The sequence below is a fragment of the Synchiropus splendidus genome, chromosome 10, assembly GCF_027744825.2.
Source record: "Synchiropus splendidus isolate RoL2022-P1 chromosome 10, RoL_Sspl_1.0, whole genome shotgun sequence".
Taxonomy (NCBI): Eukaryota; Metazoa; Chordata; class Actinopteri; order Syngnathiformes; family Callionymidae; genus Synchiropus; species Synchiropus splendidus.
In genome coordinates, this window is record NC_071343.1 from 2534372 (window position 1) to 2557526 (window position 23155).

General features: G+C 45.6%; 3 protein-coding genes across 9 annotated transcripts in view; all 3 read left to right on the forward strand.

Annotated features, from left to right (window-relative positions):
- Positions 1-4172, forward strand: part of LOC128766455 (dedicator of cytokinesis protein 9-like) — a 61895-nt gene extending 57723 nt beyond the window's left edge. For all 7 annotated transcript variants that reach the window (XM_053878107.1, XM_053878108.1, XM_053878101.1 and 4 more), the window contains 4 exons: positions 624-814; positions 878-978; positions 1838-1976; positions 3577-4172. In XM_053878107.1, coding sequence (XP_053734082.1) covers positions 624-814; positions 878-978; positions 1838-1976; positions 3577-3702 — 557 coding nt within the window. In that variant the 3' untranslated portion in view covers positions 3703-4172. The remainder of the gene's footprint in view (positions 1-623; positions 815-877; positions 979-1837; positions 1977-3576) is intronic.
- A 388-nt stretch (positions 4173-4560) lies between these two features.
- On the forward strand, positions 4561-11201 carry slc15a1a (solute carrier family 15 member 1a). The gene is made up of 21 exons (XM_053878113.1): positions 4561-4642; positions 5829-5970; positions 6204-6323; positions 6402-6501; positions 6879-6969; positions 7093-7176; positions 7236-7318; positions 7388-7474; positions 7537-7626; positions 7686-7730; positions 7806-7842; positions 7908-7989; positions 8827-8908; positions 8981-9100; positions 9167-9310; positions 9375-9421; positions 9498-9605; positions 10092-10203; positions 10434-10571; positions 10633-10740; positions 10947-11201. The coding sequence occupies exons 1-21, from the start codon at positions 4636-4638 to the stop codon at positions 11166-11168; spliced, it is 2049 nt and encodes a 682-aa protein (XP_053734088.1). The 5' UTR covers positions 4561-4635; the 3' UTR covers positions 11169-11201.
- A 960-nt stretch (positions 11202-12161) lies between these two features.
- stk24a (serine/threonine kinase 24a (STE20 homolog, yeast)) lies at positions 12162-21748 on the forward strand. The gene is made up of 11 exons (XM_053878114.1): positions 12162-12633; positions 14725-14955; positions 17794-17850; positions 17941-18049; positions 18174-18331; positions 18929-19114; positions 19182-19327; positions 19414-19543; positions 19615-19683; positions 19758-19894; positions 20389-21748. Exons 1-11 carry the CDS (start codon positions 12592-12594, stop codon positions 20420-20422), a joined length of 1299 nt encoding a protein of 432 aa, XP_053734089.1. The 5' UTR covers positions 12162-12591; the 3' UTR covers positions 20423-21748.
- The last annotated feature ends 1407 nt before the right edge of the window (positions 21749-23155 follow it).

A 23155-nucleotide genomic window follows, 5' to 3' on the forward strand; every position in this document is an offset into this window, starting at 1 on the left:
TCGTAAGCAAATGCATTCTAAAAATGTCTTTTATTTGTGTGACACGCTGGAAAAAATCCGATCGAAACAAACACTTCAAACATCAAAAAAATGAAATGAGATAAAACGAATGTGTGGTAATAAAGAGACATTAAAATTCAATTGAATCCATTTATGTTAAGGTGAAAACAAAAACGATGAAAACAATGGTTGTTGGTTTTATCAAGCTCCCTGATGTTTCATATCAGAGAAGGAATAAAAACAACATATCAGATAAACATTAAATACAATCATATTTTCTCAAATCCATTTGACATCTATGTCAATAAAGGTGCTATTAAATCATGACACAAATCACGGCGAGCCTCGCCAACACACTTGATCTTGTCTGATGTCGTTTGATGGACTTGTTTCCTGGCAGCAGATTAAGCCCCTGTCACTCAGCAAACATGCACTCGGAGGCAAGATGGTGATTAGATAGTGAACCTCAGCTGTTAGTCACAGACCTGCTATTATCCCGACCTGATGGTTTTATGGTGGAGAAACAAGTGCTGCTATCTGGGCACTGTGCAGGGATCACAGTTGCGTCACCCAGATCTGAACCTGTGACACCAGGTCAAACAGGTTGTGCTTGTGTCCGACAGCCACGCACTGCTTTCCCTACGTGAAGAAACGGATCGCCGTCATGTACCAGCACCACACGGACCTCAGCCCCATCGAGGTGGCCATCGACGAAATGAGCAAGAAGGTGGCCGAGATCAAGCAGCTGTGCTCATCCAGCGAGGTGGACATGATCCGCCTGCAGCTCAAACTGCAGGGCAGCATCAGCGTGCAGGTCTGACCCCTCCCCGTCTTTGCACCAGCGCCCCGTGTGAGAATTAACGCTGCTCATCTGCAGGTGAACGCAGGGCCGCTGGCCTATGCCCGGGCTTTCCTGGATGACACCGGCGCCAAAAAGTACCCTGACAACAAGGTCAAGCAGCTGAAGGAGGTGTTCAGGTGAGGTTCTGGTGTGGGTCACCGTAGGTGCTGCAGCATGGTCATGGGCTGGAGGCCAGATCTGCAGCGGCACCTGTTCTGTTCTCTGGAATCTTTCATACTTCCCCCAGATCTGGGCCGGATGTGGGCAGAATCTGGACTGGATCCAGCTGTATTAGTGGGATTTTGCCGTGCCGGGCCCCCACCTGTTTTGAATGTGGCAAACTCATCCGTATCAGATGTGGATTGTTCAAATGGCATTGTGGCCTTTATCTGGAATGAATCCCAGAGTGGAGACCAGACACATTTTGCTGTCAGGGTTATTAACCCTTTCCCAGATAGCACCGGTTCCAGGCCAGATCCACCGGACCGATACCCGGCACAGAGTCAGATGCTGTCTGGACTCTGCTGGTCATATTTCACCTGGATCCAAGCCTGATGTGGCCGAGATCTGTACCGGATTCGGGCTGTACGTTAGCGTGATTTTGTGAGGATCAGGATGAAACGGATCCATACCAAATGTGGGCCATTGTTCAAACGTCATTTGGCCCTGATCCAGAATGGATCCCAGAGTGCATCCGGGTCAGATCCATTTTACCATCAGGGTTAACTCCTGCACCATATATATTTTTTGGAATTATATTAAGATATTTTAGCTGTATTTTAATTTGATTTTGATGGGGTTTTTTTCCATTACATTTTGTCACTGTCCCTGGAATCTTGACCATAAACACACAATGACATCATCATGATAAAGTAATAGCCGGTAGTACTCCCCTTGTTTGGCCGCACCAGTTTATCCCCCAGTCAGAGCCGATTGTCCCAGAAGCCCCGCAGACGTTAGCTCCCTCTCTGATGCACTCAACGGATCTCTGCTCAGGCACTTCGTGGAGGCCTGCGGCCAGGGCCTGGGCATCAACGAGCGGCTGATCAAAGAGGACCAGCAGGAGTATCACGACGAGATGAAGGCCAACTACCGAGACCTGGCGCGGGAGCTCTCCATCATCATGCACGAGCAGGTGAGCAGGCTCTTATCAAGCCTCTTAACAAGCCGCTGAGGTTATGCAACCGTGCTGACGACCTTCTCTGTCTCTTCCTGCTGCTGACGCCAGCAGATCGGATGGTAAGACTGCCGCTAATGTGATGGTTGATCCAGCCAGGTGTCACGACTCAGGCAGATCTGTGTTTACTCTCGCTGAACACATCCAAACCTGAGAGCAGACCATAAGGAGAACCAGCTCCACTGTAGTGAGGCGTGAAGCGCCGTGTTTATACTCGAGTGTGAGGTGCGACGCACTCACGGAACTCTCTCTCTCACCTTTAGTTTGGTGTAAGGGTCAACTGGATATCAAGTGACGTTCATTATAATGTTATGTTTATGTTCATCATATCATGAGGAGGTCATCAAGCACTCACACAAAAAAGGTGCTCATGTAAACACAGCCATGAGTGCTTCACCAGTGTTGCCAAGTTTTCCTGACACTCCTGAACGCAACCTTTTATTTCTTCAAACATTTTTTCTGAAAATATTCAACAGATTTTAAGGAAATTGATCCGTTTCAAATTAACATGTGATAAGACAGACAAAAAATACATGAGAAAAGTTGAATCCATTTTTTAAATAGAGAATTAGAGAAAAATATTAAAATATAATAATTTATTGAACCTAAATGAATAACATTTAATTATGAGGTAAATAAAATATATACAAAATTAATGAAAATAGAGCAAACATTGACAGGCATCTTTGTTGTTATGACACGTACCAAATTGAAAAATAGCATTCTCAAATATGGATGAGCAAGACGTAAGTAGTGTTGTGTAAACGTTCAGGATTAGAAAGAACTCTACAATAACATTTTTCAGTAATGAACTATTGTCATTGTGGCGTGGTGAAACTATATTTAAATATATATTAATACGTTGTATTACTATGTTATGTTATGAGATAACCTTTTTTTACTCTTTTATTTATTAATTCATTTTGTTATCCTATGGAGTTTTCCATCCATTTTAACACTCTTATTCAAGGTCGCGGGGGCAGCGCCTTGCTTTCCAGAAAGCTCTCCTAGAGTCTAGGGAGTAGAAAACAGAGCCGCGGCTGCCTGGATCAACTTCCTTCATAGACACTGAGAGGTTGAACGTCTGCACTGTTGTGTTTGTCGTGAACCTGCGTTCAGTGTCGGACAGTTGGTCGGGACGTTTCGGGAGCCATTTGTTGAGCAACACTTCACGTATCCTGAAGACCACAGATAAGAGACATTTCTGTCAGCAACCTAATGTGTCACCAGTTAACACGTTCCACTAGAATGTGGTTTTAGCCCAAGAAGCTGCAGCAGACGCAGCAGGAAGTAGTTATCATAGCGTGGGACGTAGATAACGCAGTTGTGTCGAGTTCTGTATTGTCACTATGTTCATATACCAGTGAGTGAGGATGGAGAAACTGGATGTGGGGTAGCTAAAACTGAACCCCATAAATGTAGTGACAGGAAGTATATAAAAACTAGTGAAAACTATTATATATCCTATACTACTTGGTTGTTACTCTCCGTAAAACGAGACTTGGACTGGAGCTGTGATTCACTGAGGCTCTTCCCCCCACCCCTCACCCCCCTCCAGATCAACCCCGTGGAGGACGGGATGAAGAGCCTCCTCCCCGACTCCATCCACATCTTCAACGCCATCAGTGGAACCCCGAGCGGCGCCACCATCCAGGGCATCCCCAGCTCTTCTTCTGTGGTTTGACTTCTCGGCCAAATCTTCCCGACGTTTCAGGGCGACTTGTGTGTGTGTGTGTGTGTGTGTGTGTGTGTGTGTGTGTGTGTGTGTGAGGAAGGAAGCCAGGGCTCATCCATATGCATGCATTACATCACGGCCACCACTCCCGTCCGCTGTCACGTTGTCTTGTCCTCTGTACAGTCACCCTTTTTTATAGCAGCCGCACACTCGTGTACTTACATTTGTATGAATCGGCGCCCCTCTTTTGACTCCGGGGACCCATTTAAAGCCACTTGTTTATTGGTGTATATAGAAGCGTGCAATATTTTCAAGTCTGTTGCTGTGTGGAGCTCAAACACTGTAAGAAACGGCCCTCTTGCCAAAGAGAACAAACAGCTACTGTGGAAGCTTTTTATATGTTTTTTTTATTTTATTTAAAGTCACTGTTCTGCTGTAAACTCCCAAATGCTTTTCATTAATAAAACACTAATATTGGCTGTGTAGTGTTTGCTCTCCTCCTCGTGCCGGCGAGTCAGTCGTGTTTTTTTATGAGGTGTCAGCTGGGGAACTTCATATCTGTAGTCCCGCCCAGCGTAGAGAGCCCAGTCAGCAGGGAGCCGGCAGCTCCAGCACTAATAAGGAGCAATAATTTAGGAAACACTTCTGTGTGAGGGATTAGCAGCTGCGGCAGACATCATGACAGGTGAGTCTTCTTCCAAACTTTGACTCAAGAGAGAGTCTCGCTCTCAGCTGCTGGTCTCACTTGCAGACGGCAAGGAGGACCCCGAGAAGAAGAAGGGCAAAGGGACTGTGAGTAGAGCACCGGGCACGTTGGAGGCGGCCGACCGGTGAATTAAGAGTCTTGCATGTGTTCACCAGAGCAAGTCGGTGTTTGGATACCCCATCAGCATTTTCTTCATCGTGGTGAATGAGTTCTGTGAGAGGTTCTCCTACTATGGCATGCGAGGTGAGACGATCTGCAGCACAGGTCTGAACTGAACACGGCTCTCTGGAGGTGACTCTTGAAACTGCTGAGCAAAGCCTAATCTTACAAACTGAAACAACCACTCGGTAGCTACAACTGTTGAACAGAAAGAGCTGATGTGAAGGTGTTTTAACTCCCCTGGTTGATCAACACAGTTCACACCAAACTTCACTCCCAAAATTAAAGATTTTTGAACCTAGAAATAAACTGCAATTCACCACAAATTCTCCTTAACATTTCATTTTCTCTGCGATTTACATTCAAATACAGACATTTTTTTAACATTAACCAGTTAGGATCTGAACTGCGTTAAAGAAGGTTAAATCCACCTTTGGGCTGCGCAGTAAAAAAGGATCTGTATTTGAATTTTACTAAACAGCTAAAGACCTCTCACCAGGGTCAAGCATGACAAAGAAAACGCCTCCATGTTTTGAACTGGAGGAGAAAGTGTGACCCCCAAATGACATCAGGGTTAGACCATGAAGGGCTGACGTACTGAGATTGGAAAGGCTGTGGCTGAGCCACAGTTTGTGAGTGATTTACTGACAAAACAGGAGTGTTTGAGACACGTCCTTCCAATCCAGACCAGTGTGTAGCTCAGGATGTCTTCATGATCCCAAATTTAGGAGTCAGATATGTGGCGGATGTCTGTAAATAATCATAATAATAATAACAGCCATGTATTGTTAAAATGTAAAATTATTCTTGTCCGAAAATGTTAAATAACATTCATAAATACCAGAATATAATTCAATAAATGCTGTGGTCATTAAAGACAAAAGATGGCCACATGAAACTGACATAGGGCCCCAAACGGCCCTGGGGCCAGACTTTGGGCATGTTAAAAATAGTCATCTTTTTCATGTTTTGACCAACATCCACTGCTGGAGAACAGTCAGTGTCATGTATTCAAGCGGAAACAGGAGAATGAAAGGCCTTTTCTCTCTCAACAGGCTTGTTATCAGTCGGCACTGCGTTGCTGTTAAAATAGTGATCTTTGAACCAGAAAAAACATGTTTCAGTTGTATTTTCTCAAACAGTAAAACTTCACTCACATGTGTATCGGTAACTATAAACTCAAGATGAGTCGGCAGAAACCTCAAGAGAACCAGCCAGTGCAGATAAATTGAGCGTGACACTTGATGCTAACGTCGCACTCGGCCCGCAGCCGTCCTGGTGCTTTACTTCAAGTACTTCCTGCTCTTCGACGATGACCTGGCGACCTCCGTCTACCACGCGTTCGTGGCTCTGTGCTACCTGACGCCCATCCTGGGGGCCATCGTGGCTGACTCCTGGCTGGGGAAGTTCAAGTAAGTGGAAAAGAGATGTGAACCTTTGTCACCCAATATTTGTCAAATAAAAATGGGGAGAATGGAGAGACTGGAGAGAGGGGCACAAATTTAGGGGAATAGAAATAAACATGGAACATTGAAATGGAAATAAACAATTCCACTTTTATTTTCCCTTCCACATTTGTCTGCACACTGCGGCACACCGATCATTCAAGTGATAAACCCTGACGTCATCTCCCCTCAACCATCAGGACCATCATCTACCTGTCCATCGTCTACGCGGTCGGCCAGGTTGCCATGGCTGTGAGTGCGATCCATGACATCACCGACGCGGATAGAAACGGGAAGCCAGACAGCTTGACCTTCCACATGTGAGTCTGTCGTCCCAGGTTGAGGACTGAAGATGAAGACGGAGTTGACCTTGAGTGACCTCCCCCTCCCACCCTCAGTGCGTTGTCCATGGTGGGTCTCATCCTCATCGCTCTCGGCACCGGTGGCATCAAACCCTGCGTGGCTGCTTTCGGTGGCGACCAGTTCAACGAGCACCAGGTTGGAAACTAAGCATCCTGGTTCCTGATTCAGCCCTGGGTCTGACCCTGAGTCTCTCATGAATGACTGAGCTTCAGTTTCTGAGGGAGAGTCCAGAAGCATCTCTCTTTGACGTCTCTTTATGTGGCTCCTAAAAGCTGGTGATCACTGGAGATGTTCGGAACATAGACCAGCTGAAACGTTGGTCCATTTATCTTCCACAGCTTCTGAGAGGACATAGAGATATTCCTTGGAGACATGGCCTCTCCAACGTGTCTTGGGTCTGCCCGAGGTCCTCCACCTATTTGGCCTCAGATTGGAGCTTTGACACTGTGGTCTGCAGCATGTCAGAGGTTCAGTCTTGTTTGTGTAAACTCCTGGTGGGTTTGTTTGTGCAGGAGAAGCAGAGGAAAACCTTCTTCTCCGTCTTTTACTTGTGCATCAACGGTGGCAGTCTCCTGTCCACCATCATCACCCCCATCCTGCGAGGTGAGCCCATCACCTGGATGATGATATGAAGCCTGTTTGTCTCACTGTCAATCATCCACATTTGAAGTATGGTTGGTTTTCACGAGAAGATCAGGCATTAGTCGCTGTTGTCTCTGTGTCCAGCTCAACAGTGTGGGATCCACACCAAGCAGAGCTGCTACGCTCTGGCCTTTGGCGTCCCGGCGGCTCTGATGGTGGTGGCGCTCGGTCAGTATTGAAAGCCAGACTAGCTGTCGCGCCTGTTGAACTGACGCTGTCCTGAACAGTGGTGTTCATCGTGGGGAGCGGGATGTACTACAAGGCTGAGCCGGAGGGGAACATCATGCTGGACGTGTGCAAGTGCATCGCTGTGAGTCTGGCTGGATCTCGCTAGTCCTCCACCCCTGCGTCGCCTTCAACACAGGAACATGTCTTTCAGTTCTCCATCAAAAACCGCTTCAGGCACCGAGACCGCCGGTACCCAGCGAGATCGCACTGGCTGGACTGGGCTGAGGAGAAATACGACGTACGTCTCAGTTCATCCGAGTCGGTCGGCCTGTTCACACTGCTCTTCTCTCTGTGCTGCAGAAACTGCTCATCGCTCAGATCAAGATGGTCCTGAAGGTTCTCTTCTTGTACATCCCACTGCCCATGTTCTGGACCCTGTTCGACCAGAAGGTGCTTTCTAACGCCGCCCTTTTTGAACCCAAACAAAACCCGCTCTCTTCCATCTCCAGGGCTCCAGATGGACTCTGCAGGCCACGACCATGAACGGAGACTTTGTACGTTGTTTCTTCACACACCTTTAAAGATCCTCCTCTGCTGCGACTTTGCTGATGTCTTCTCTGCTCACTCAGGGCTTGCTGGTGGTACAGCCTGACCAGATGCAGGTGAGTGAAGTTGCCTCAGAGTGCCGTGGAGTATCATCCTCATCCTTGTACTCAACACCCTGAAGACAGTCAACCCGATCCTGATCTTGACTCTGGTGCCCATCATGGACAGCCTGGTCTACCCTCTGATCCAGAAGTGCTTCAACTTTACGTGAGTACTGAGAACCTGTGAATGAACGCTTCATTGATGGTCACGACGCTTCCGACACGATTTCAAATCACCGAAACTCCTCAGAGGTCCACTCTGCAGAATTCAATCTGGAGCTAGAGAGCGATACGTATCGCGATATGGGAGTGGCAATACGATACCTTGTAAGTTCGAGGGACTATTGTTGACAAGAGCAACAATTTTAACTGGAAAAAAAAAATCATATTCCACAAAAATGTTGGCTATAATTTGCATCCTCGATGATCGTTATTTAGTATTTTTAGTATTTTTTCCTTTTATTCTTTACTAAATTGATGAACATGACTCTCGCCTGGTTCTACTGCTGGTTGGACCTTTCGATGACAAATAAATATCTTTGCAATGGTCACATGGTTTCATGTCATAAGGTTTTGGTCAGAAATGATGTCCATCATTCACACTCACGCCACTAAATACGGAACAAATCGCGTCCCGACCTTGAATGCTCATGAGAACACGTCCGTTACAAGAAAATTAGTCAAGCACATTTTATATTTAATATTATTAAATAGTATCGTAATAGCATATCAATGTCTTCCTACACACCTTGCAGTAAAAAAGCAGTAAACTGTCAGAAATGGAGTCTAAAATTTCAGTCAGAAGGCTGGCAAGCAGTGTTTGACATGTGTGACTCAGAGCCGTGCAGCCACGTTAGCCTCAGTGTAGTGCAGGAAGAGCTACAGCAGCTAAAAACTGAAGAATAAAAAGTCTAGGAGTGAAAGTTAGTTGTTTTAGTCATGTAAAATAGTTCTCATTTTGATGACTGGAGCCAAGAGTAAGTGAGTGTTTGAATGTCCTCAGGCCCCTCAGGAGAATGACCGTCGGGATGTTCATGGCAGCGGTGGCTTTCTTCTGCGCCGGCGTCGTCCAGATCGAAATCGATGTAACGTTGTCCAACATTGTCTTGGGGGGGTCTCACACTAAGATGTCCTCACTGTGTTCATGTGATCTCCAGAAAACCCTGCCCACGTTCCCGTCGGCCTCCCAGAGTCAGCTGAAGCTACTGAACATGAGGTCCACCCCGGTGACGGTCAGCATGCCCTTCCACGAGCCAGTGACCCTCGAGGGATCACAGGTGTGGCCGACATGTGAAGCAGAATCCAAAAATGCTGTCTCCCCAACTCGTTGTTTTGTTTCATAGGCCACTCCAGAATACCTCACGTTTGAGACGAAGAAAACAGATATTACCATCGAACCTCACGGAGGGATCCTTTCCCTCACACTGGAGTACGGACAGCGACACACCCTCCTCATCCCTGCTAACGTTTCCCAGGACTGGCGTCTGGTAGGAGAGAGACGCAACGGCCTGGATGTTTGACATGGTCAACTACAAGCTCTTTCTCCCACAGACGCGGGATCTTATCGCGAAGCCGCAACAAGGAAACAACACCATACGGTAGAGGAAAAAGGGACCTGCTGATGTTGTGTCGCTTTCCTCCAGAGGTGACGTCTGACGGCGCTTTGATTTTCAGATTCGTGAATGGAATGGCGTCACCAGTGAAGGTTTCCTCTCGAGTTGCGGACTTCGGAATTGTCTCGCCGTCTAATTACAGTAAATACTTGCAGATAAAAAATGGATTGTGAGTTCATTTTCAGAAGCCTCTTTCCCTCCCCTCCTCAACCCGTGTTCCACTTCTCTTCATCATCCTCTCGCCACACCTGCATGTCCTCATTCATCATGAACGTCACTGTCTTTTCTTTCCATCCAACACATTTTGAATTTCACATTTAATTTAACTGACATCAAATGTGTTCTGACCCATGAACAACTCTCTTGTCAACACATCCCATTTTCTGCTGCTCGTCTGTTTTTGGGTCGTGGGGGCAGCGGTTGAAGTAAAGAGACTTCCCTCTGCCCAGAAACCAGGTGTTCTCTCTCCTGGCTGTGCCTCAGGGCCTCCTTCCAGTTGAGCACCTCAACAGAAGTGACACACTAAAATCAAACACGTGATGGGGCACCACTTGTGACAGGGTCATGCAGTTTTGGGTGCTGTGGGGTCAGACAAGGGTGGTCCATCTCCTGACACATGGAAACAATTGTTTGTTTTTTTGTTTTTTACGCACAGGGTAAAGTTTACTCTCCAGAACGACCTCCAGTCATGTGACTACAGCAAGGAGTTTGGATTCGGAAGTTCATACACCTTCTTCATCCCCAGCAATTTCACCTTCGGACCTGATGTGAGTTTATTTGGGTTATGCAACCGTCTTTATCTTATCTCTGAAATAACTGATGATGGTGGTGTTTCCAGTCCAGGTCATAAATTCAGCTTGAGGTCATGAGGGTCACGCTAACAACTTGAACATAAGTTTATTTGTTTCACCTCCTAGTGTAGTGTTGTTTCTATAGTCTCCAGATGAGTTAGTGCCGAGCCCTGTACAAGTATATGACAGTAACGTGTTCCTCTCAGTGTCAGCACTCCGTCACTGTGATAGAAGACATCAAGCCCAACTCCGCCCACCTGGCGCTTCAGATCCCTCAGTACTTCTTCATCACACTCGGAGAGGTGATGTTCTCCGTGACAGGGCTTGAGTTCTCGTACTCGCAGGTAAACACTGTGTCAGGAGGTCATTCATCTGTGAGAAACTCAAGAACGTGTCGTCCTCAAGGCGCCCAGCAACATGAAGGCGGTGCTGCAGGCCGGCTGGTTGTTCACCGTCGCCGTCGGCAACATCATCGTCCTGATCGTGGCCGAGATCGCCAAGCTGCCCAAACAGGTCTGCGCTTCATCGTCAGCTGCATGTTTTGAGAACTTCACTGTTGTAACTTGACAAATGTGTCGTGAGACGCTGAAATTCACTTCATATTTTTAACCATTTTGAAGTTAGGTTAATGATTAAGAAGACATCATTTGAGTGAGAATATTATTTTTCAGCTTTTCAAAGGTCCGTTTGCCTGATGGCATGTTTTCTCTCCTCCACAGTGGGCCGAGTACTTCCTCTTCGCCTCGCTCCTGGTGGCCGTCTGTTTCATCTTCTCCATCATGGCGTACTTCTACACCTACATTGACCCGAACGAGATCGAGGCCAAGTTCAGGAAGCAGGTCGATGACGAGTCTGAGAAAAACAAGCACAAAGAGATGGAACTGATGCACAGAGACTCTGGGAAATGTGACAAACGCCAATCCAAACAAACAAAACTGTGAAGACAGGTTTAAAACAGAAGCTGCTGTTTTGACTTTTCTATTTAGGTTTCATGTTCGGATTAATCACTTATTGGTGTGTGGCGATGAAAATGTAGCTAATATGTTGTTGTAAACAAGAATGATGTATGTTGAAGATGATATAATTAATGCAAAGTAATGCCTTATTGTATTAAAGACTGAAATTGAATGTTTTTAATTCATCTTATTTTATATTTTTGTGTAAGTTATATTCTCATGAAAATAAATTGTTTGATGTGACTGTCAGAGATGCTTTTGTTTTATGTTATTATTATTATTATTATTCCAGTTCTGGCACTCCAGCTTCCTCCCACAGTCCATAAACATGGAGGTTAACTGATGTCTATAGGAGGATGACATTCATTCTGAAGGTTTTCATTGTCAATCGATGAATATGAGAAAATTATTAATTTACGTAACAAATATCAGATGTGAAAAATATGAAACTTTATTACAAAATAAAGTTATTTCGAAAATCGATTTTGAGTCATTTCAAGTCATTACTAGCTAAACGTATCGAATGGAATTCATGCATGAATGAGTGTTGAAGAAATAAAGAGAGGAAAAGAGGAGAAATCAACGGGAAAAGGGAGAAAACAGAAGAAAGCCCTGTATCCTTCGTGCTTGCCAGACGGAACTCTATTAAAAGACGGTGGATTAAGAATCAGACAAATGTGCATCAGTCGATATCTATAATCAATATCGATTATAATGATGATGTCCATGTGGACCATTAAAGATTCCATTTTCAAAATAACCGGACACAGGGGCAAGATAAACATTTGATTTCACCTGTTAAAGTTGTCTCCTGTTTACAAAGTCCCGTGCCTTTTATCATGTCACTCGCCACCTGAAGTGTTGAATATTAATAGTGTCGCAATTGCCCGGCGGCACTGAGCCAACAAAGCCAGTTTTGAATGTGATTATAACGTTCAGAAGTTTACTTTTCGCGTTCACCGACGAGCATGTGACGTCACTGCTGTCAGCCGCTCTTCTGGGCTCTGATTGGCTCTCTGCAGAAGGAAAATGATATTAACCAAGATGGCGGCGGGCGACGGAGAAAAGTACTGAAGCAACAGAACAACAAGCGGAGCAACTATTAAACTGCCAATGTGTCGTCTGCTGGTGACTCGTTTGTGTCCGACAGCTTCTGTAAATATCACAAAGCCAGTCAGGACCAACTGAGACGCAACGTCCGTCCGCTGAAGTCGTGATAGATGAGCAGCTCAACTGTTTGCTAACTAGCTGCAGCTAACCGAAGCTAAGTGCCGAGGGAGTGAGACATTGTTATTAATTGTGCTGCAACTTGTTCCGTTATCTCTTAAACCGGCTTAACGGAATCTGCAGCACGAACCGAGTGACTGGAAGTTGATAAGGAAGGCGTCGTCTTCTCCGACCTGACGACATGGCGCACTCCCCGATACAGGCTGCACTACCGGGGATTCAGGTAACTCGACCATTACCACCGTTCTTGACTCTTGGTTGTTGTTGTTTCCCAAACTATGTTACCAGTCTGAGTCCACGCCCGACATGCTTGTAAATGCTCTTGTTTGAACCCTTCTTAATGTCGTCTCGATTTGATTTACTGTCCATGTTGAAGTTTCAGTCATACTCAACTGTTCCGTTTACGTTTCACATCTTTAATTTCGGGTCAGAACAAGCGCTCACCTGTACGACCCCCGTAAATCTACTTGTGTCTCCCAGCATTTATTGAAGTGGTTCTTTTTACTCAAAAGGTAGAGGAACATGGCCACTTTGTGATCGTAATCTCTTTCGTTTGTTTTCCTGTGGATGTCCATAGTTTAAATATAACGTTACGTTGATCATAGCATTTCAAACAAGGTGCTGACCTTTTTTAAATAAATGTTTCTGATGTCACATACTGTTGTCAGTTATTATGAATCATTAATTTAAGTTTTATAAATTGTCCTGTGATGTAGCTGATGTAGGACATTTTTCTAGAAAAGTATCTCCACTACTTTATATGCAAATTTACGTTTTACATTTTTTATAGTCTTGAATGTCTCTGACAGGTGCTTGATGAGTCAACTTTTGTATTAATAATTGCTTTATACAGCACCTTTAAGGCACTGTTTGTGTTTCCGATTAAAAAAACACTTGACTCACGATAGTTAAACACACCAGCTAAGTTCAAATTCAAATACTATTTTGTTGCACGCTGTTCAGTTAAGGATTTTCAAAGGTAAAATGTTTCTCAAGAGGTGTCTGTTTGAAGAGTCGGTGGCTGAGCCGTGCCGACCACAGTTTTGTGGTACCGCTGAGACATCAATCAGCACGAGGTTCAGTCAGCTTTGGTTGTGCCAATAAAGCTGCTGACTGTGGATATAGCAAGTGCTTTCCCATCGTGTGTAGTCTGCCCTCCTCCCCCTCCCCTTGTTCTTTTCAGTCTATTGTTGTTGCAGAGGTCAGACTCCACATTATGATTTTCACCTGGATGACTGACCACAACCCTGTTATGATAGATCTGTGTTGTTTCTACTCCCCTCTGCTCTGTTTGCCAAATTCCCTGCCTCTCTCTGGCATAAAAGTTTGAACACCATGCATTAGCACTTGCACTGGAAATTGCTCTCTGGGGACGGCGCAACACTCTTTCTGATCTATCAGACCTCTCTCTGCTGTTCCCACAATTTCACCTGAGGATAATCAACATGTTTTTTGTTTGCACATACTTTTACAGTAAAATTCATACAAGTATTACATTGCTTACAGGAACTTAATCTGACTGCCACGAGAGGCTTTTAGTTTTCCTGTTATTTCGAGGTCGAAGAAGCAGTGGATTTGATGGAGAAATGTTGTTGATGTTATTGTTCTTTAGTAACATCTGGAATTAAAAATGAAAATTTCAGTTTCTGATCTTGCATTGTAATAACATTAAATATCCTCTAAATATATATATGTAAAGAAAACATCTATTGTACAAGTTACACTGAACATCTGCAATACACTTGTATTTGTAAAGGTTTTATGCTTGTTGTTTGTGATGCCCTTAAACAGCCAAATTCAGATGAATGAATCCTTAAAAATGACTATATGTATCTTAAATTATAGATCACGTTCATTTAACTTAAATTTAATTTAGCATTTCAGCCTGTAAGGCGATGGATTCAAAGACAATCTGGTAAAGCAATTTATCTAATCAGAATTTTATTGTTGATCATTAAGTATTGCTCTCAACTGGATTGAAATAAATAGCACAATTCTCCACGTTGTGTTGACTAATAAATGCTAAGCTAATTCAGAGTGAGGGCGTTTTCAGTACACTATGTTGTTGGCGGAACCGCAGTTCCTTATGCAAAGCCTATAAGAATGTAGCGGCAAAAACACTTCTGTGGTCTTAATAAGAGAGGTACACAAAACAAGACTGCGGGAACAAATAAACTTCACACACAAACGTTTCATCACCTCAGGCTCCAATACATTGACCTAATTTAAAGCTGTTCCTTCTGTAACATGTACGCGTGCATCAGATCTTGCTCACTTCCTGTAACTGACGTCGTCCCTCGCTTCTCTTTCACAGAATTTCCGGGCCGATCCGGAGGAATTCTTTACCAAGCTGGAAAAGATAGGCAAGGGCTCTTTTGGCGAAGTGTTCAAAGGCATCGACAATCGGACTCAAAAAGTTGTCGCCATTAAAATAATCGATCTGGAAGAAGCCGAGGACGAAATCGAGGACATTCAGCAGGAAATCACGGTGCTCAGCCAGTGCGACAGCCCCTTCATCACCAAGTACTTTGGCTCGTATTTGAAGGTGAGCTACTCGTCGTCCGGACAAAAAACTAGATCTCTGCGTCTCACCATGCAATGTGGGTCAATAAATAATTCATATGGGCAATGGAACGAAAAATGCACGAGTAATTTGGCCCAGATACATGTAGAGAAGGTGATGCATGGAACCTCAGAGAGCTTGCTCATCACAGGTGATGGATCTTTTATTTACATGGTTAGAGAGAGTAAAATGTAGCCATTTCAAATGACACCTTTGTCCGCGGCTCCAGGAGGTTGAATATTCTGGATTCTCCTTCTTTGTCGATGGTGCTCTCACTTCGTGTCACTGAATTTTGAGACGTATTTGATGTAATTCTCTGAACAAAGCTGTTGTCTCTGATGTGTTCCAAATAAAACACTTGGTTTATTTCATTTTAATCGGGCCTTACAGTGGACATGCAACGACCCTTCCATACTGACTCAATTTATAATTACAATGAAGTATGGTAAAGTATGAGGATGACTACTAATAACGCTGTAGCTATAACATGAATTACTTTGTGTGTAATATTTAACTGTGTGACTCCATGAGTTCCCTTGAAAACAATTCTCTTCTTTTTTGATGAAGAAGACGTATAAACTTCTGAGAGAGAGCCTCAGTCAGTTTCAAGTTTCATCACCTCTTTGCAAATTTACCAAAATTGACAAGTTACCATTCAGTTCAACAGTTTGAAAGGACTAATTTTGCAGCTGTTTATTTCCCTCCCTCCCCTGACTCTTTCAATCATAACTTTAGAGTCCCAGGTGCTTCCTCCCTCTGCTTTTCTTCATTTAATCCAAATCCATCAGAACTGACAGCTGCTTGCTGCTATGGGTCAAATGAACAGTTTTCGCAGAGCACTGTGGTACCATTGCATGTCCAATAAAGAGAGGGACTAGCGAGCCAGACTGAAGGCCAGGCTGAAGTTATAGCTTTTCAAACCCAGGTTTTTGTCAGTCAGTCACTCAAATATCTGGCTTAAAATAACAGAATTTTATTGTCATTTCATTCACCTATGTGAAATTGTAATCTTGCCGGGTCGTCTGTGACTCGCCGTGTGCAAACTCACGATCAGATATCAGACTATTCTGTCTTGTTGGAGTCGTCCTATCTCATACCTATCATCATCTCACTTCTTCGCTGTGGTCATTAGCTTGAGTAGGAACGCTAATAACAGAAACAGCGCTACACTGAGTGGAGACACCGACCTTTGGAAAAGAGACCCATTACCAAACTGCCTGAGACGAATCTACCTGAGCCCCCGGTAGAAAGAGAGAGAAACTGAACCTGCCTCAAACATATAATTGTACAAAATGTCTCCGGTTAAATTCATCTTTATATACGATAGCCATCCCTGTGCTAGCTTCTGTAACTGTGGTACAGTTTCACACTACACGTCCTTGTGAGGTGCCCAGAGTGCCTCTCACGCTTTACTGCAGTACTTAACAGCAGAGGGAAGTGCAGGCCCATTAGCTCAGTAATGGTTCTGGCAGGGGAAAGACTTGTGGCTCAGTCTGGTGGGGTTTTAGTGAGCCTAGCGCTCATCCCAACCACTTCCTGTCTCTAAATTAAACTGCAGCAGCATCTGTGTGTCTCCAGTGTGACAGTACTGAAGCCTCCGGTACACACCAGCAGAGGGCTGTATTCTCAAGCACACTCAAGGGTGGCTGGTTGATATCATACCAGGCTTTCTCAGCTTCCTGAAGGGCTTTATTGGTTGTGTTGAAGCCGAGGGACAAGTTCTCCCCTTCTGTTCTCTGAATCGAATACACTGTTGACTTCCCTCTTCAGGTTACACTGCCACTGCTGGTCGTCATTACACAATACATATACCGTTAAATGGAAAAATGCATTTTCATTCCTTAATGAAGAAGTCACTCTTGTAGTTGCGATGATGTTGGTGCTGCTTCATTCAGACCACAGTGAGTCATTTGTTAGTTCTCACAGGAAGTGGGGCAGACAAGCTGATGAACGTTGTTTGTCTTCAGAAAACAATTGTTTTACTTAAGATGTTCTAATTGCATGTGGTGCTGTGACAGATGAAGGCAGTGGCAGAAAATTCTCCATCCAGGGAGCAATTGAATATTTTGATGTTTTAGTTTGATCAGGAATGTATTGTTTCTCTGTATGAGAATGTTATTTCAGTATATGATTGATGTAGGTTGATTCTTTGAAACCTCACCTGTAACCTTTTAGATTCATGCCAGTTGTACAGTCCTCGTCTTCCCTGATCTGATTATTTATTTTATCTCCTCTTATGTTACATTCCAATATTCTCACCTAGTTACATCTGTAGCAATGAGGTAGTAGTCTTCTCTGGGAGAGGAGTTTCGTAATTTCTTCAGGTCTGCGCAGCTGTGCTAAACAGTGGAAATAATTGAGGACTTTACTGTTGTTATTAGGAAGCTTGCTTTTCTATCACGTCTGTATTTGAAATGAAATTGCAGTTTTTCCTTCCTTCCATTGGTGTTACCCCCCTTTCATCAAAAACAGTGTCTTAGAACAAGTTTTATGTGATTCAGGTGTGTGTCACTAGCAGAAGTAGAGGAAATGGAATGTTTGTCGAGTGTTGCACTGTTTAAACGTTCTGTTGGCTTGCTCTCTGTGTCATCATCGTCTGACAAAACAGTTGAAGTTGAACTTCCTTTATTTGTTCTTTATTTAGGCCAACTATTAGGCAGAGTTGGCGGGATCATTAATCTCAGGATTTCTTCCGCTTCAATGTTTAAAAGCACATTGAGATCAAATAAGTGCATCAGATGGTTGGTGCTGATGATGAGGGGCTTGTTTACATGGTCGTGTCATTTTTAGAGGTGAAAACGGTGCATTTTTCTTTTTCAGGGAACAAAATTATGGATTATAATGGAATATTTGGGTGGAGGATCAGCTCTGGATTTGGTAAGTGCTTGAGTTCTGCAAGCAAATTGGTGCATGTGATGTGGTTTTGTTTATTTTTCATGACTGGTGTGTGTGTGTGTGTGTGTCCAGTTGGAACCCGGGGCTCTCGACGAAACGCAAATCGCCACAATTCTCAGAGAAATCCTGAAAGGTCTGGAATACCTTCATTCTGAAAAGAAGATCCACAGAGATATCAAAGGTGATGCACCACACACTTGTCTGTTATGAAAAGCCTCTGCAGTATCACTAAACTATTTGAATGCTGCTGCTTTCTGTGATCAATATAATAATATCCCTCTGACTCCTTTTCCCCCCGTTTTCAGCGGCCAATGTGTTGCTTTCGGAACAAGGCGAGGTGAAGCTTGCAGATTTTGGTGTGGCAGGTCAGCTGACTGACACGCAGATAAAGAGAAACACGTTTGTTGGAACTCCCTTCTGGATGGCACCCGAAGTTATAAAGCAGTCGGCGTACGACTCGAAGGTGAGCGCCACTCTTCAGTGAACTTACCTCCCATGTGATGCGAGTCAGCCACAGGAACTGGGAGTCGTGCCTTGAAAACATTGTGTTCAGCTTGTTAAACCTGGGGATGCATGTGCTGATTAATATTTAATGTTGAATTCAATGATGTACTTTTTAATCTATGAAGAATAGACTACATTTAACATTAATTATACACACAATGTTTTTCTCATTGAAAACTTTCATCATTTCAGTATTTTTCATGTTTTTCCATCCTATTCAGGCTTCATTTCATGTGTTGCTTTCTTCTTTTGGCCTGACTCACTACAGTCCCAGTAAATCATATTCACCCACCTCTGCCATGTGCTTCGACTAAAGTGCTCACGGTTGCGTTCGACTGAGTGTCACAACAGGAGAACAGACTAGATATGTTTTAAAATGTAGATGAACTCTAGTGAACCTGATTGTGTAAGCGGTGGTGATTGTTCAGCTGATGTTGTGGTTGTTTATTTCTGTCCCAACGTGACTGTGTGCAAATCTGTTGGTCAACCACAGCGTGACTGTCCTTCAGAGTGTCTGTGTGTGATGGCTTCAACTGTTACGATGGTGTTGTTGCAGGCAGACATTTGGTCGCTAGGAATAACGGCCATCGAGCTTGCGAAAGGGGAGCCCCCGCACTCAGAGCTGCACCCCATGAAAGCCCTCTTCCTCATTCCAAAGAACAACCCTCCCACCCTGGAGGGGAGCTACAGCAAACCCCTGAAGGAGTTTGTTGAGGCGTGTTTGAATAAAGAGCCCAGTTTCGTGAGTGTTGCTCATCGACTTCACCCTCCATCAGCTGCACCCGCCGACACGCTCGTTGTTTCCTCAGAGGCCAAGCGCCAAAGAGCTGCTGAAGCACAAGCTGATCGTGCGGCACGCCAAGAAGACATCCTACCTGACGGAGCTGGTCGACGGTTACAGGCGGTGGAAGTCGGAGCAGTCCAGAGAGGAGTCCAGCTCCGAGGACTCTGACGAGTACGTCTGGACAGTGCACAGACTGCAGTGTCAAAGAGCGCCATTAGAGGTCACTGTTTCACACATGGTCTCCATTGATGTTTTAGGGAGGCTAAAGGTGAAGCGTCGGGGGGCGTTGACACCAGCAACGACGACTGGATCTTCACCATCAGGGAGAGAGACCTGAAAAAGATTCAGAATGGAGCCGCGCTGCCTGCTGAGCCTGAGAAAACAGAAGTAAATGACAATTTTTCTCTAAAACATAAATGACCTCTGCCATTCTGAGCCCTCCACCTTGCTGTTCACAGGAGCAGGAGAGCTCCAGGAGGCCCTTGTCTCAGAGCTTGTCCACCATCTTCTCCCCCTTGTTCGCAGAGGTGATGGTCTCGCTAACGTTCTCAGGCCTCCGCTGGTTTCAGTCAGACTGATGTTTCCTCTCCCATCTGTGCAGCTGAAAGAGAAGGGTGAGGCCAGCAACGGCAAACCGGAGACAGCCAAGGAGCTTCACGACGCCATTTTGGTGGCCGAGGAGACGCACCCAGGGGTCTGTGACTCTCTGGTGGCAGAACTGGTGCAGAGACTTCAGAGGTAATGCCCTGTCAGCTGGGTCATGGGGGCAGTAGCTGAAGTGAAGAGACCCACTCCTCTCCCCAGAAAGTTCCTCTGCCAGTTTGTCTGGGTGAAAGCGCTGGGTCTGGCCCGGGGTCTCCGCCTAGGGAGGCAGGATGTTTGCGCCACCTCTCTTTTCTCTATGTGGAGCAGCCGAGGTTCTACTGTCAGTCTCCCCTGTATGACTGAGAGTCCAGACAGAGAAACTCTTGTTCTTTGGTGGGAGGAGGTGAGAGGAGAAACCCACTGCTCAGTGGAGGCTTTGTCCTCTGGCTCAGCTCTTTCTCAATCCCATGACTGGAGACTTGGATCCCTGTCTCCGTCTCTGCTTCTCCTTCAGATGTGAACCATTCAAGGGAGAGTTTTGGGTTTCATTTAATGTCAGATCCACTTCCAGCTCCCCCTGCCGCCACCTCTCAAACTCTCACTTCTCTGCAGCCCTGTATGGTTCTCACTGATGTTTCATCTGCCAGGTTCTCTCAGCCTCAGGTGGCCTCGTCTCACTGAGAAGACCCTCCGTCACCCGACCACCGGCGGGTCAGCGGTGGCGCCTGGAGCTTGACCCGCGGTGGAAGGCAAACGCTGTTGATACGCTTGCACGCCACCAGGTGGCGCCGCTCCAGACTGTCCACTGTTACCAGTGTAGATGATGAGCTGCAGGGACTTTGCTGAATCACAGATGTTTACGCTTGGCTTTTTTTTATTTCAGAGACGGTACTTGAGCCGTGTATCTGTCGCTGGTTAGATTCCCTGTGGAAGGTGGCCAGGCATCCTACTGAAAACTCAGGTCTCCTGCTGCAGCCGGCCGGTGCTGAGCGGGGCTCTTGTACAGACGTGTAAATAGCAGATCTCTTAAAGACGGACCATGGTCCAGGTAAATCCTTCCACGGCCATAATCCAGATTGCCTTGCCTTCGTACTTTTCTATCTGGGCTGTAGTGCGCCAGGACGGCGCCCCCTGCCTGCCCTCTCCCTTTAACGTTTAGTTGCACATCTGGATCATTCCCAGCGACTTGAAACACTGGCTGTTGATTGTTGTTTTGGTACGTGAGTGTGAGAGCAAGAGAGTTTCTTCATTCCGCCGACCGTTTGTCTTCCGGGGAGCCGCTGCTTGTCTCGTCGCAGCTCTTCTTGCACTTCAACTGAAATGCCTTGGACTTTCGCAGCCATAACTCAGTAGCTCGCCGCTGCGAACCTCGCAAACTGGGACCAGTCCGGCTCCTGACATTTCAAGACGCTCGCTTGTCGAGCTCATGGGGTCCGGGTGACGTCCACACACACACACGCCTGGTCGGGACCGGTTTATGTGTAGGGCGCATGACGGCGCTGAAATGTTTGTATGCGTTCTAGCATACGGCCTTAGACTGAGAGCCACGGCTTCAACACGTGTCCCGACTTCAGCTCCCCGAGCGTTTGGACCAGACATGACGGACGGCCCTGACATTCCTCACCCGGCCGCAGGACTCTGGGGTGGCGCTCCCTTCACGCGTCCTGATGTGCCACCTAAGCCCTCCGTCTTTACTCCCACCTGATTTGCACCTTCCACGACCACCGTTCGAGCGTTGCACTTTGTTGAAGTCTGTTGGTCCAAAACCGAACATGGTACTGAACTAGTCCATGGTAGCCCTCTTCCCACCCCCGGACCTCCGCCCCCTCTGAGTGTCGTATGGCAATAACGCTGCACCAGGAGTATTTTTGTAACCGGGCAGAGCAGTATTACCTGTTGAATGGCAATCGCATAAAGGATATTTTTGGGTGACAGACGATGGTTCCGTATGTTTGCTAACTTAGGTTTGATTTATTGTTGAATAAGAAATAAACAATCTAGTAAATACTTGTTTGTTTTTACCTTTTCTGTCAGACAAGCCCAAACTCTGCCATAAGCTTTCGATCTGAGGCGGCGTCACTGCATAGATGGGTGCTGTGACACGGGGTAACGTGTGGTTTTTGGGAAATAAATGCTGATTTAAGGTGGACGCACGTGTGAAAACTGCTGGGGTCTGATCGGCTGCGTTGGTGGATAAATCAAGCTCACCTGTGTATAGCAGCACCTAACTGCACAACATGCACCTCAAGGAGGGAATTCTTCTCTTCTGGGTCTCATGGAATCACAGCTGGGTGCCGCCGACATCAAACAAGAAGAGTCGTTTCTCTGGTCCGTCTTGGAGTAGCACCTAGTGCTGACTGGGGAGCGTCTGAATGTTACCTGCTTGATGTTATATCTAGCACAGGAACAGCCACTTGTATTTTTATCCTGTTATTTCAGGTGTGGGTCATATTTGATTTGAGTTTAACAGGATGATTCAGAGTGCCCGAAACAGGGAGGAAAGGAGTCCGGGTCATGTGACCCACGAAAGCCTTAGCCAAACATTTCAAGATATTTATGCAAAGTAAACTTCAGTGCGCTGAGAAAAATGTTTAGAAACTTTTGAACTTTTTGAATTTTATTTTGATACATCAAAACGTTTTTTGTCTGACGCATGATGAAAGTTTCATGTTGCCCAAACTATTCTTCAAATGATAAATCAAGTCGAGTTAAACAGCTGAAATGTGATCAGTTCTAGTCACGTCCTCGAGGGACTTTTTTCACTGCTCTGGTGGAGAACTTCCGTTGCTCTCAGCTGCAGTAGTAAACCAGAGGGATCAAATGATAAAATGGTGATCTTTTCTGGCTCAAAGTTGAACTGCTTTTGTCAATGAGCGGGTTGAAATATTCTCCTTCAGCTATAATTGGTTACTTTACAGTGTCTTTTCAAATGTTTGTGTCCACTGTTCTATAGTTTTAAAGCGTGTTTCCTTTTTTGAAGAAATAAAGTAAAGATGTGTGGCAGGAGCCCAGACGCTTCCTGGTCGACCACACCATGAATCATTGAAAAGTCCCTCCACACGCACACACACACACACACACGTGTGACGCGAATGAGCTGCTGCATCATTCACTGCGTTTGTGATACCACATGGATGCTAACAGTCTGCAGGAACGGTATGAAGTGGTTTTATTCTGGGAGGGGTTAGCGGGAGCCATGCGGTGGTCGGATCAGGCGCCCTGCGTTGTGTAGGAACTTGGAGGTCCAATGGGGTTTCTGATTTGAGTCCTGGTCCTCCTCTCCATCACTTCCACAGAGTTCTGCTTCCTTCTTGTGAAGAACCTTCAGTTACCTCCTCATGGAGAAGATGGTGTCTTGTTCATGACCACCATGCCCCTCGATGGCGCAGGTGGTTACCTCCGCCACAACCTCCT